The sequence below is a fragment of the Meriones unguiculatus genome, chromosome 12 (genome assembly GCF_030254825.1).
Source record: "Meriones unguiculatus strain TT.TT164.6M chromosome 12, Bangor_MerUng_6.1, whole genome shotgun sequence".
Classification (NCBI taxonomy): domain Eukaryota; kingdom Metazoa; phylum Chordata; class Mammalia; order Rodentia; family Muridae; genus Meriones; species Meriones unguiculatus.
Window position 1 is genome coordinate 97,265,489 of NC_083360.1, and position 15,471 is coordinate 97,280,959.

At 37.0% G+C, this 15,471-nt stretch overlaps 1 protein-coding gene across 5 annotated transcripts in view; it reads right to left on the bottom strand.

Annotated features, from left to right (window-relative positions):
- Nucleotides 1-15,471, bottom strand: part of Usp34 (ubiquitin specific peptidase 34) — a 179,470-nt gene that overhangs the window by 139,537 nt on the left and 24,462 nt on the right. For 4 of the 5 annotated variants that reach the window (XM_060365151.1, XM_060365152.1, XM_060365154.1 and 1 more), the window contains exons 3-5: nt 11,378-11,792; nt 2,307-2,357; nt 2,008-2,157 (exon numbers count right to left, since the gene is read on the bottom strand). In XM_060365151.1, coding sequence (XP_060221134.1) covers nt 2,008-2,157; nt 2,307-2,357; nt 11,378-11,792 — 616 coding nt within the window. The remainder of the gene's footprint in view (nt 1-2,007; nt 2,158-2,306; nt 2,358-11,377; nt 11,793-15,471) is intronic. The other variant, XM_060365153.1, reaches the window with a different exon arrangement.

A 15,471-nucleotide genomic window follows, 5' to 3' on the forward strand; every position in this document is an offset into this window, starting at 1 on the left:
AAAGCAGACATTTTAGAAAGACAAAATTTCTAATGTTTATGTTTTTAATTCTGATAAGCTATTTTTCATTTGTTTTTAGTTTTTTAGAAAGGCTCATGTAGGACAGGGCAAACTCAAATCTGCTTTGTAGGCAAGGCTGAGCTTGAACTCCATCCTCTTGATTAACTTTTAAAAGAAAAAAAAAGTGACAAGAGGAAGCCAAAGTGAATAGAATTTCTATTGGCAAAATTAAATAAGAGTAGAGTAACAGAATCACTTAAATGTTTCACAGTTAAAATGAATAACATCAAGCAGTTACTAAGTGCTTATATAGACATCAAGTGCTACCACACCAACTCTAAATTTTTATTGATTGTGTGAGTGCAGACACCAGCATGCCACTACATGTAGGTGAGAGTCAAAGGACAATATTCAAGAATATGCTCCCCACTGCAACCTTATGGGATGTGAAGACAGAACTAAGGCCATCATAGCTGCCACAAGTACTTCTTCGCCTCTTGCCAGACCAAGATTGCTTTACTGTTAAACTCCACTTAATGTGGATGAAGAGACTATCATCATTCTAACTTTAAGATTAGAAGTTAACATTTTAGGGCTGGAGACATGGCTCAGCAGTTAATAGCACTGTCTTCCAGAGGACCCAGGTTCAATTCCCAGCACCCACATAGCAGCTCACAACTGTCTCTAACTTCAGGATCCAATATCCTCACACAGACATGCATCTAGGAAAACCACCAATGCACAAAAAATAAAAATAAGTAAGTTATTTTTTTAAGTTAACATTTTAAACTTAAAAAAAAAAAAGTAACATCTGATTTCAGAACTAAAATCCAACTATAAATTCAAAGAGGCTGTTCATGATGGCACACACCCAAAATCCCAGCAATCCCTAGGTACAAGGCAATAGGATCTCTGAGAATCCAAGGCCAGCCAGCCAAGACTGTAGACCTTGCCTGAAACACACAAAAATCCAAACAGTGCACACGAGAGCACACGCAACATATACTTCTGTATTAAAGCTTTTCAACATATCGGAACACATGGGATCATAGACACAAAAATGACCTTGGTAAAAATCATTTCTTGAAATTACAGAAACATGGAACTGGAGAGATGGCTCAGACATTAAGAGCACTAGTTGCTCTCCCTGAGGCCCAGCAACCACACGAGGGCTCACAACCATCTATAATGAGATCTGATGCCTCTTCTGATATGTAGGCATATATGCAGGCAGAACAGTGTGTACATATTAAAAAAATAAAATATTTGAAAATAAAAAATAAATTACAGAAACATGCAAGTACACATATCCAATAAATCTGAGTAATGCCTTTCTAGTGCACAACAGCACTGCAGATATTACCACTGGAGAGCAATATAATACTGGCCAAGTACTTTCCTCATACTGTTTTATTTTAGATAAATTTTATTTAAATAATTATACAAAAAATTCTGGTTTGGGTTAAGTTACATTTAACTCTAGCTCTTTCTAAAACAGCCACAGTAAAGTATTACAGGCTGAATATACTAGTAATAAAATTACTTCTCTGATACATTTTGACTATGCCTCACGCTTCTGACAATAAAGGGAAAAAGAACATTACATTTTCATATGTAATGCAGGGAGAAGTCAGATGTACTTAAATAGTGAAGTTGACAACCATCATTTAAATAACACAAAACACTAAGATGCAGCAAGTTTTCCCAGGACAAAATCTTAGACAAAGAAAGTTAATTTCAACACAAGCTACCTACCTTTGACTTTACATAAACAAGGAAACAGCAAACTTTACGTATTTTAAAATTTAACTGATTTTATTCACATTATAACTTTATTACCTTTTTAAAATAGGTTTACATATTCAGTTTTTAAGTTATGCAAAAAAAAAAAGATTACATATGCAAATTAATCAAAACCTGCCATTTCTGAACAAAAAAAATTTCACTGCACTGAAATTCAAAATACCACCTTAAAAAAGTTCAAGACTAATTCCAAACAGTACTTACATTAGAAACAACTGTAATAAACGCATGTGCTATAAGAAACGGAAAAGTTTCAGGAGTCCCATATTCAAAGCAATCCTTCATGAGAGAAAGGCCATTTTTCCCACAAAACAGACAGACATAACGAAGCAAATGCAAGGGTACTTCTACATCCTATAAAAACAAACAAAAGTGTATCATTTTTAAACTTATCAGAAATCATTTTCAATTTATGAACAAAACTGAAACAATGTCCAGATATAAAAACTTAAAAGACAAGAGAACAGAAACATTCCATAAACTGTACAATAAAAAATACTTACATTCATATCACAGAATGCCCCTAATATGTTACTTTCTTGCGTCGAAATATCCTAATTTAAAAAAAATAAATATTAGATCATTATTAAATGACAATCTAAAAAACAAAATTCTCTGAAAATGACCTTCTAAAATCTCAGGAAGTGTTATTTTACAACCATCAATAGCAATGTCCCTACAGAGTCTCCTGCAGAAAACCTTTCCTGCAGCACACACTAGACATTGTTTTCTTCCTTCTGCCTAGGTTTCTCTCACAGTACCTGGCAAATGCCAACCAGTTCTACAACTGAGCCATACCTCTAATCTTTGGGTTTTTTTTTTTCCTTTTTGTTTTTTTTTTTGTTTTGTTTTGTTTTGTTTTGTTTTGGGGGGGGGTTCCCCTGAGATAGGGTCTTCACTGTGTAAAAGCCCAGAATGACCCTGAATTCATAGCTTTTCTGTCTCCATATTCACAGAACTGACATCACAGTTGTGCACAACCACACCAGGCTTATTTTTCCTTCCCAACTAAAAACAATTTAAACACTATGTGTTTTTTTATAATCAGAGTGACTCTAGGCTGGGTTTGATGCTGTTTAGTAGTAGAGTACCTCCTTAGCATGTATAAGGCTCTGGGTTGGATCTTCGCCACTTCAAAGAGTCAGGGTGATTCTCATGAACACAACTTAGGTGACTTTTCAAAGTATGCTCTGAAATTCTCAAGAGATATACTTCAGAGTGTATGTGTTCCATATAAGATTTAAACTGCCCGAAGCAGTTATATGGTGACCAAATAAGCAAATTCGGTATTTATTGAAGGGTAAACAGTATTTATCAATATTTAAAATATATATTGTTTTACACCTGCACATCATCTTTTGGCTATTTTAGCCTGAAAAAGTACCAAGAGAAATGCTGGAAAATGTATGCATAATCATATTCATTAAAACTAATAACAAAACTAAATACAATTAAATCTCATTGATCAGGTAAGAAATGGTAGAACAAACACCCAATCCTAGAGAGTCTATCAAAAAGAAAATACTCTTAAAAACTGAGATGTGGTCAAAGTTTGTTTGGCTAAACTGCAGGCAAATGCTATATATGCTATACCTTTAAGAACCCGCTGAAAGCTGGTAGGTGGTGTTACACATGTTTAATCCCAGTACTCAGAAGGCAGAGGCAAGCAGATATCTGAGAGTTCAAAACCAGCCTGGTCTACAAACAATTTGAGGACAGCCAGGGATACACAGAGAAACACTGTCTGGGGAGGGGAGGATAGGAAAAGAATTTATGATCAGGATCTGCTTATCAAAATTATTTATTAAGAGGCTCATACTACTGGATAGAACAGGCTGGCTAGAATTTACAATCCCCCTGGCTTTGGTTTTCTAATGTTATGATTTCAAGTGTGCAGTACAATGTCTGGATGATCACAATTTAGGGGGAGAATGAAGTGGGATTTGAGTTTCATATAGCCTAGGCTGGCTTTGAATTCCCAAAGCAACCAAGGATGATCTTGAATTTCTAATTCTACCCTCACCTGTTAAGAGCTGAGATAATAGGTGCAGATCAATATGTTTCTTTTTAAAGTCTGGAAAGATTTTATGAACTTAATTAGGTAAAAAGCTGTTTTTTGTCACTATAGAAGCATTAGAAAAGAAGGTGGGGTTCAAAGCATGTAAAGTTTTTTTTGTTTTTCTTTTTCTTTTGAGAAGGTGGTTTTTGGAGACATGGTTTCTGTGTGTAGCCTTGGCTGTTCTGGACTTGCTTTGTAGACCAGACCGGGCTCGAACTCACAGATATCTGCCTGCCTCTGTCTCCCCAAGTGCTGGTATTACAGGCGCCCAACACATTTAAAGTTTTTGTTTTTTATACTGTCACACTATAAATAGACTCATTGGGAAAAAAATACCAAGAGAACTCATTCATTCACTCTTTGCCATTACCTGTTTCACAAGAAGCTGAATTGTTAACATTAAGTCTGAAAATGACTGACAAATCACAACACTATCCAAGCACTGCAAACGAACTGAAATTAGCCAGGAAGTAAAAACTTCTGAAAATAAGTATACTAAACCTATTATTTTTTTAAGTTTCTAATACCAGGGCCCTCAAAGTTAATCTCAACAAAATTTTATGGTGGAGGCCGCCATAAAATTGAGTGACAGAGCACCTGTCCAGTATGTTTAAGGCTCTTGGTTCCATTCTCAGTACCAGCAGGAAAATTTCCGGAGTTTAAAGAACTCCTGTGGCACATTAAAGTACCAAGTCACTGACCATGAACCATGATGGAATACTACTGTCCATCAAGAACACTGGTGCAGAACATAAACACAGCCAAAACTCAGAAAAGGTTTCTATGCTGGTGTAGAACAGGTTCCTTATGACCTTGGTTCCATATGGAGACTGGAAAGCAACTGTTTTGTCAGTTCATATTTCTCCTCCCGTCTATTCCTTCAGAGCTAGGCCTGGCATTTTAGGGACATAAAGCCAAGTTCAGATTATGATTTCACTTTAAGCTCTATGTTTATTAAATGAAATTATAGCACATTTTTGAAGCAAACAACACTTTTTGCAAAGTGGGTAAAGAGTGAAGTAATTCTCTATCTAATTGCAAATATTGGTCCTTAACTAAGCCTTAAGGAACTAGAGGTCACCAAGTTGAGAACTAAATTTGTGCTTAAAGTCAAGAGTACTTAAGCTGATAGGAATAGTCATATAATCTGGGACTGCACTAAGGACAACTTGTAAATCTTTGAAGAGTTTTTAAGCTCTTATATATAATGGCACACTCCTTTGACCCCAGCACTGAGGAGAGTGCCTTTACTTAGCAAGTTCCATGAGACACTATGGATGAACAGATGGATAGGTGGATAAGCAACCAACCAAATGAGGAGGAAAGACTTACGCGGGGTCTCAGTGGGTAAAGGTGGCTGCTGCCAAGACTGACAACTTGAGTGTAACTTTTAGAACCCACACGGTAAAAAGTGGGAACTGACTCCTCAAAGTGTCCTTAACTACACATACACATACATACGATAGACAAAGTAATAAAGTACAAGAAAATACTTTTAAAAAATCATTTTATGACAAGATCCGCTATGTAGCCTAAGACAGCCTTAGAATGTGCCATCACATCCAGCTTTGAAGAGGTAAATGATTTGTTTTTTGAGAAATGGTCTGATATGTAACCCATGCAAGCCTCAAGATCACTATATAATCAAGGATAACCTTGAATTCCTGATCCTCAACCTCCCCAACACTAGGATTATGGACACAGACTCTCCCAAAGCTAGAGGCATGAAACACCACACCCAGCTTATCAATCAGTATCAGGCCTTGTGCCTGATAGACAAGCACTATAGCAACTGAGCAACAACCTTTTGTATACTTTTTATTTACACTAGACAAAATTACCAGCACCTCTCTCCTCTCTACAATTTTCTTTTGCTTGAGACAGTCCTAGCTGTCCTGGACCTCAGTATGTAGTCCAGGGAAGCCTCTGTGCCCCAAGTGCTGGGATTAAAGGTATGGAGCACAGCATCAAAACCAAAGGGATCAGGAGACTGAAGTAAAAGCTCAGCGCTTAGAGTATCTGCTGTTGGGGCTGGCAAGAAGCCTCATTGAAACCAGCTCTTCCAGAGGACCTGGATTCAACTCCCAGCACACATAGTAGCTCACAGGTATCTATCTGTAACTCCCAAGATCTGATACTCTGACACAGGCATACATGAAGGTAAAAATCAATGTATATAATTTTTTTTAATGTACTTGTTACTACCAGGTAGTGGCACACACCAGCATTAAAGCAGAAGCAGGCAGATTTCTAAGAAGAAGACAGGTCTCCAAGTTCAAGGCCAGACTGGACTAAGGAGTGAGTTTTAGGAGAGCAGTACTACAGAGAAACTCTGTCTTTAAAAAAAAAAAAAAAAAGAAAAGAAAAAAAAAAAGCTGCTGTTCTTACAATGGCCAACGTTTGGTTTCTAGCACACATGTGGTAACACAGCTAACACTCTAGTTCCAGGAAATCCACGGCCCTCTTCTGGCTTCAAGACACCAAATATGCATGCAATGTGTGTATGTGTGCAAGCACATACATATAATATATTGCATATATATGTATGTATTTCATATTGTTCATTATAATACATATTACATTTATTGTATTTTATATACTCACGTGGTTATATAATCCATTTACATTTAATGGATAATATATTAACATGTGATAACTTATATAATTATATATTCCATAGGTATATGTATAGACATAATTGCAGATAAATAACATGCAAATGTATGTTATAATTTATGTTATATCTAAAATAAATCATATATTTTATATGTACGTATGATATAATCATATATTACAATGCACATTATATACATATAACGTATATTATATGCATGCAGATAAAGTATCACACACATAAATCCTTTAAAGGGAAGAAATTAGGTCATATTATGTTGCCCCTCCCATCTGAGAATACAATTCAACTGAGATAATGGTCACATATCACTGTATTTTGCTTCTACAATGCTTATAATCATTTAAATAAAAAAAAAACATTTGGAATACTAAGGCAGTAAATCATTTCATAAGATTACTAATAACAATACCCTGGCTTCCAAAATATTGTCTATTTCCAGTCACTAAGTATTTTTAAACATTTTTAACTTTTAGCAGAGCATGACGACACAGGGGCAGGATACTTGACCCCCACAGTGAGTAATACAGCAAGACAAAAGAAAAAACAAACAGTTAAAAATCTAGGACTGGGCGCTGTGTTCATTGAGAGCACTGGCCTAACACACATGAAGCCTAAGGTTCAAACCCTATTACTGCCTCTCCCACACAAACTGTGTACATGTTCAAACATGTGTATGTACATACACATACATACACTATTCAACTTGAAGAGGGATGCTAGAAGGAGGTGCATGTCTGTAAGTCTCATTCTATTGACTTTTGGCTGTGGATATTTAATTTAAATTATTAAGAAACTATTCTACACAGTTAAGACCTGATTGTGAGACATCACAGTGATATACAGCAGAAACCTGCCCAACTCACTTAATGTCTATAAACCAAGTAAATGCTTTCTCTAAAAGAAGAGTACTGAGTAGGCTTCTCGTCACTTTTATCAAAATAAATACCATGAGTTTTGAACCTTATCCTTATAAACAATTTCATCAAATGGGGTCTCTTAAAAATAAAACTTCAAATAAAAGGCTTAATCAGAAAAACATACCCACAAAAATAAAAACAAGTTAAGGGGTAGATGGTCTGTGAAGTCAAAGGAAAGAGAGCTGACCTGGTGACACGTCTGCAGCCCTAGAACTTAAAAGGTAGAGACACAGAACTGTAAGCTGAAGGCCAAGGTCTTCAACTGAGAACTTGTCTCAATAAACAATAAAAAGATAAACTAGAAATTAAGTGCCTTCTGCGTGGTGGTGGCTCATGCCCTGAGGAAGGCAGAGGCAGGCAGATCTCTGCGAGCTCAAAGCCAGCCTGCTCTACAGAATGAGTTCCAGGACAGCCAAGTGTACACACAGAGAAATTCTGTCTTGGAAAAAAAGAAAGAAAAAAATTAAATGCCACTGCACTGCACTGCTTATTAAGCATTGGCCTTAAAACAATTGTTAGAGTATACAAACACATTTATAAATACATGTAGCCAAAAAAATAAAAATTAAAAATAAGTAAACACATGTAGCCTAACTCCACAATATATGTAAAGTACACCAAGATTGTGTACTTTATGAAACAACCGACACCTAGACTAGGAACCACAAATTTTAGGGTATTTTAACACAATGAATAAGAATAAAACATTTAAGAAGCATGCCTATAAAATTCAAATTTAAAGTCCTTTATATTTTATAAAATTTTTAGTTTAATAAAAAATTTAATAAAATTCCAATAAAGTAATTTTACCTCAAACATTTTATGAAACCATTAGTTGTAACCAAGAAACCACATAAAATTTTCCTGAAAAATAGTAATAACAAGGTATTTTGTTCCAAAGCAAAAGGTATTACGCACTATGAAATTTACAGATTATCATTTTTAAAAACCAAAAAAAAATTACAGATATTAAACTCTGAGTTTAAAAACAAAATCAGATTTACTATTACTTATAGTACTCTTAGAACTTCTTTTTGGTCTCTGTGTTTGAGTGAAAGTCTTACTCTGAAGCCCATGCTGCTCTGGAACTAACTGTAGTTGGCCCAAGCTGGCCTCCAACTTTGAACCTCCTGCCTCAATCTCTTGAGAACTGGGATTAAATGCATGAGCTCCATTGTCCAGTTTCATTAAGAAAAATTTAACTGGCAGAGATAGGTGGATCTCTGTGACTGTCAGGCCAACCTTGTCTACAATGCAAACGCCAGGCCAGCCAAGTAGCTACAAAGTGAGGTTCTGCCCCCCAAAACTAATTAGCTAGTTAGATAAAATTAACTTCTCAATAAAGTTGACACCTACATTGCTAATGAAAGTATTTCTAGTATCTCTCATACCAATTTGAGACTAAAAAACAGTTTTACACTGTATTCTAAAGATTAAATTTTTAAAAACTTTAGATTGATTTTTATTTCATATGTATGGGTGTTTTGCCTGTATGTAAATCTGTGTACCATATTCAAAGAGTGCCTTTGTGGGACACAGGAGAGTACTGGATCCCCTGGAACAGACAAGGTGTGAGCTGCCACATGGGTGCTAGGAATTTAACCTGAGTCCCTCTGGAAGAGGAGCCAGTGCTCTTAACTATTGAACAATCTCTCCATGCCTAAAGTTAAAATTAAGTAATGTTTTGTTAAAAAAAAAAAATCTGACATTTTGGTATGTTTAATGTATTTTATTATATAATATTCTTTACAAAGTTTCTACACAGAAACTACACACTAAATTCTAGAAGCAGAATCTACCTCAAATGTTCTTATGAATACTTCTAATGAGGTAATAACCATTTAATGGGCTATGCTTTCTCAATACAGTGTGAAAATATTCCAATAAAAGACTACTATTTTTTCAAGTAAAGAAAAGTTGGTAAGTATGAAGGTTACAGAACATGCATGCTGAAAAAAGTAAAGACTTGGGGGGGAGGGAGCCAATAAAGCTGGATGGTAGTAGTTCATGCCTTCAATCCCAGCAGAAGCAGAGGCAGGTGGACCTCTGAGTTCAAAGCCAGCCTGGTCTACAAAACAAGTTCCTGTACAGAGCTACACAGAGAAACCCTGTCTCAAAACACATACACACAAAAAAAAACAAAAAAGAAAAGGAAAGAAAAAAAGAAAGAACAAAAGAAAAAAAAAGGAGAGAGCCAGAGAGAAGGAAAGGAAAGGAAAAAAGAGGTAGGGAGGAAAGGGGGAAGGGAGAAAAATAAACCAAAATAAGAGCAGATTCACTAAGATATAAATAAGAACTAGGACTATAAATACGGAGCAGGGCTATGGCTTAGTTGACAGGCATTTCCCTAGCAAGCAAGCACTGTGCCTGGCGCCCAGCATCACACAGCAGGTGTGTTAATTTATCCTTGTAGAGTCGTTCAAAGCCGTCTTCCACCAACAGGGAGCCCGAGGCCACCTGAACCCATATTACATAACAATAGCAACAACACTTTGCCTTCCCTCCCCATCTAAAGATGGGATTTACAATTTTCTACACGGCCCTTTTGAATGCTGAATGCCTTTATGAATTGTACCAGTCACCAAAATGTGACAAAATTCATTCTCTGCCACTTCAGAGGAACCTATGGTGCCTGAGAGCTTCTACTTTCACCCAACTCCAATACTCCTAAAAGGACCACAATGTAAGGAAGCTGGTCCACCCAGCAGAAACAGTAGCTGTGAAATACAAGGGGGCAGACAGACAGCAGCCCAAATCCAGGAGATTCACATGGAGACCCCAAGTGAATGCAATGCATGAGCACACACCAACCAGGCAGGCGCTCCCCAGTCCCAATGAAGGAGAAATAATAAGCACTGCACTAAGACAAATACGTCATCACAACTTCCTTCTACAAATACAAGTATCTTCACAAATCCTAAAATTACTAAAGTTCTGAAGTGCTCATAAAAATTACACATGGAAAATTAAGCAGTTAAACTTAGAAAATACTCTTTAAAATGTATATATAATTTGTCAAACTGTGTTTATCAATGAAAGATTCTAGTCTGGCACCTAAGAACGAAATTAAAACTCTCTCTGGTTCTTTCACCACAACTATTCTTTTTAGTTTTATGTATATGTGTGTACTTTACCATGTTTTCCCCCCACATGAAGGTAGGGGCCAGAAGAGGTCAGGAAGTGGCATCAGATCCCCTGAACTAGAGCTACAGTTGTGCATCACGGCATGGGTGCTGGGAACAGAATCTGGGTCCTCTGCAACTATTTTTTTTTTAAGATTTATTTTTTTATGTATATGAATACTCTGTTTTCACACACACCATGTGGTTGCTGGGAACTGAACTCAGGACCTCTGGAAGAGCAGCCAGTGCTCTTAACCACTGAGCCATCTCTCCAGCCCCCTGCAACTATTATTTTGATTTACTTTTGACAGTGTTGAGTCATGAACTTAGGACCTAATACAAATATTAGGTAAGCACTCCATCACTGAACTACCTATGCCCAGACACTGTTTTTTTTTAAGCCATAATGAATAGAGCCTAAAAATATTTAAATTACTTAAAATTTTAGTTCCTTTTATAAATATATTATGTAAATTTTCAAAAAACTATTATATAAAGGTCTGGAAAAGACAATTTTGGCAACACCAGTAATGAGTTAGAAAAATTTCCATCAAGCTGGGACATGGTTGTGCACACCTGTAATACGAGTACTCAGGCTAAAAACAAGTGAACCAACCTCAAGACCAGCCCTACAATACAAAGTTCAAGACCAGACTACAGGACTATATAGTAAGACCCTGTCTCAAAGAAAAAAAGGAAGAAAGGAGAGAAAAGGGAGTGAAAGAGGGAAAGTAAGTGCTCCATCAAAAATAACTAGTTTCAGTCATTCGCAAATAAGAAGTGGCTAACAAGCTTAGCAGGACTTGATAATATAACAGTCATAATACCTACTTTTACATACCTCTATAGTAGGATGAGTATTATGCTTGTAAGCAGTATATAAGGGAAACTGAATTTGAAAAATTTTTGCTACACATAGTAATAGTTTTTCTTTCTCATCTGTATTCCATAAACTATAAGAATCAGAGCTCTTTGAAGATTCCTCCTCAGTCAGATTACAAATTCTTGTAGAGTTTGATTTTTTTTCTATTGATTTTTGTCTTTCTGTATTTCCTTCATTACTATCTATACTCAGTGGTTCTTCCGCTTGATTACTCTCGTCTTGCCACGTGGAATCTATGTTAATGGTAGTACAATGTTTACAAAGCTGGTCCCGGAGCACTTGAACTTGGGCAATCACTAAGTTAATAAGTGCACATACTACTTGGTTAAAAATCTCCAAATGCTTATATTCCTTGAAGCAGCATAGACATTGCCTATAAGAGAAAATAAAATGCAATAAATAAATGCTTCCTGGAGAGAACAATATACATTTTAATAAATAACAGAAGAAGCAATACTAAAATACTTTTTTAAAAAATAAATTTCCCCTTTCTGCGAGGGTAGCAATTATGAATTTTTTAGACTAGAATCACAGGCCCGGAAGGTGGGGCATGCGTTTAATCCCAGCGTTTGGGGAGCAGAACGGGAAGTAGACCTCTGTAGGTTGAAGGACAGCCAGGGCTATATTCAGAGACCCCGTTTCAGAAAGCCAAAGTATGTAGCAGCAGCAGCACAAACACTTTATTACTAGAGCTACAAGTTACTGAAGACATGTTTTATTAGCTAACAAAAATCATTATCTAGCTATATTTTTAAATAAATAGATCTCTTGAAGACTACTTGGGATGGGTATTCTGACCCTATCCAGAAGACCAGACATATTTAGAAACACAAATTCTCTCTTCAATGTCAGATAAAAAACAAAGAATCAGGAAATGTCAGGTAAGTATAGCATACAAATCTAGTTATCTTATACAAGTTCCATTAACAGCACAATCTCTGGCATACTTCAGGTAATTAAAAATCTTGTAAATCAGTAATTAAATAATATACACAGAAGTACTTAACTCTTTACAACATGAACAATAACTTAACTAAAACCTTATGATAAACCCAACCCAGAATTCCAAAATTCCTATCCCACTGTGATACTGTCTCTAGTTAATTAATTAATTAAATAAATACTATTTTTGGAGGAATTTGTTACACTGATGAAATAAAACAGGTCTTACTTTAAAGGTCTCTTCCAGCTATAAGATTCCATGTTACCATTATTTAAAAAAAAATGAAGTTTTTGTGTTTTTGCTTTTGAAATAAAGTCTCACTATGTGGCTCTGTATGGTCTAGAATTCACTGTGTAGACCAGGTTGGCCTCAAACTCAAGAGATTTACCTCCCTTTGACACTCAAATATTAGGATTAAAGGTATGTGTCAAAACACCTAGACTTCCAGTGTGTGTGTGTGTGTGTGTGTGTGTGTGTGTGTGTGTGTGTGTGCGTGCGTGCGCGCGTGCATGTGTGTAAGCACACCTTCCTATGAAGGCCACAAAAGCGCATCAAAATCCCCTGGATCTGCACTTACAGGCAGTTGTGAGCCGCCAGACAGGGATGTTATAAACTGAAGATGGGTACTCGTAACCAATGAACCCCCAGCCCATATTATAATCTGTATGAGGAAAAGCAAATACAGTGTCTTTAATGCCAGTGTCAAGAGGCAGGTAGAGCTTTCTGAGTTATTCCAAGTGAGCCAGGACTACAAAGTGATATACCACACCCCCCAACCTTAGAACAAACCAACCAAAAATTACTCAGTGTTTTTCTAATGAACAACCTTCCTACCTCTCATGTTCTGCCTTTTTTTTTTTACCCCCAATAGTTGGGACCAAATCCAGGACTTCACATACACTCGGAAGCCTCTTAACCGCTGACTCACATCCCATTTTTGCACTGACAGGGCCTCCCTTTTGAGTTCAGGCTAGCCAACATCCTCTTGCCCTTGACTCCAGAATTTGAGCATTACAGGCATGTACCACTACTCCAGACTCCAATTTTTCCTATAATGCTAACATGTAATTGTCTTTAAAGTGGGAAGTCATAGAGCTAGGCATTTTTCTTGGTAAAGCTAAAATCTGAGTTCTTAAAGATCTTGGCTAAGACTTAGAATAGGGGGGCTCGAGAGATGGCTCAAAGGTTAAGAGCCCTGATTTTTCTTCCAAAGGTCCTGAGTTCAATTCCCAGTAACCATATGGTGGCTCATAACCATCTATAATGAGATCTGGTGCCTTCTTCTGGCCTGCAGGTGTACCTGCAGGCAGAACACTATACAAAATAAATAAATAAATCTTATATAATAAATCTTAAAAAATAAATAAATCTTAAAAAAATAGGAAATACAAATTACAGAATACAAATACAGAATAGGAAAGACAAAATTTTGTCAGAAAACGTGAATTGGGGCTGTTAAGATGGTTTAGTAACTAAAAACACTGGCTGCTTTTCCAGAGGACCCGGGTTCAGTTCTCATCATCCATATGGAGGGTCAATCACAATCGTCTCTAACTCCAGTCCCAAAGAACCCAACAACTTCCCCTGGCCTCTGCAGGCACTACATGCATGTGAAGCAGAGAGACACATGTGAGCAAAACATCCACACACTTAAAATAATAAAAAACAAAAGAAAAATAAAAAGGAAATGGGAATTAAGATGGGTGGTAATGTATGCCTTTAATCCTATAATTAGGTAGGCAGAGGGAGCTGAATCTGTGGATTTCAGACCAACCAGAGCTACATAGTGAAACCCAGTGTAAAAACAATAACAACAACAAAAAAAAAAACACACATTGGAAAGGCCCAGGCAAGGATGAAGCAGATGACAGAAAACGAGGATTAACCTCCCCTCCCAACATCTAACCATAGCCAAAGAATGAAGGAGATATATATAATACATACTTATACATAAATGTTTATATATATATAAAAGAAAATAGAGTCCAAAAGACCTATCCTTGATAAGAAAGCCTACTTTGAGGCCAGCCTGGTATACATAGTGAGTTCTAGGCCACACAAGCTACACAGTGAAACCCTGTCTCAAAAACAAAACAAATAAAAAAACCTCACCATTTTATTTATACCTATCATATAGTACAGACAGATCATCATTTTAAGGTGTCCCACCCACTGGAATATCCAACTCACTTTGTTATGTGCCCTTGCTATGAAGTAGAGCCAAGAAAAAGAGGAGCAAAATGGCCAAAATAAAACATAAAAAAATCTTCTATCACCAAAGATGACAAAAACAGTAAAAAGATTCAGTCTAGCTTGGTGGTACACACCTTTTAATCCTTGAATTCAAGGCAGGCCTAGTCTACATATGGCAAGACTCTCTCTCTCTCAAAAAAAAAGGCCCTCAGAGGTAAATACAACATAGAAATGTTCTGGTTTCCTTTCTATTGGGCATTATTGATAAAGTGTCCAAAGGCAACTTAAGGAGGTTTAGGGTTTATTTCATCTTACAACTCTGGGGTCACAATCCCTCACTGAGGAAAGAGAAAACAAAGTCAAGGCAGAAACCTGAAAGCAGAAACTGAAGCAGAGGCCATGGAAAAATGCTTCTTTTTTAGCATATCCCCATGGCTTGCTGAGCTTGCTTTGTGATAAAACTCAGGACTGCCTGGCACAGTGGTCTGGGTCCTCCCAAATCAATCATTAACTAATAAAATGCCCATAGTCCTGGCATCTCTGATATGCTGGAGCCTCCACTGCAGCTGAGGCTGCACCTTCACCAATAGCCTGTCCTGTGTGCTCTCCTCAGGGATTCCAACCCTGTACCAAGGTACCAAGCCTCAGCTTCTCCCCACGACTCTTTCAATCCCAGGGTTTCCACTGCAACTGAGGCTACGCTTTAACCAGCAATCTTTCCTGGCCTTTCACATTGCCAAGCCTCCACTGCCCTCCATGACTCCCATAAAAGACAGCCTCCATGGGCCAGCACTCAAGAGGCAAAAGCAGGAAAATCTCTGTCAGTTCCAGGAAAGCTAGGTCTACATAGCAAGTTCCAACACAGGCGGGTACATAGAGAGACCTTGTCTCAAAACAAAACAAAAATGCAACTTTC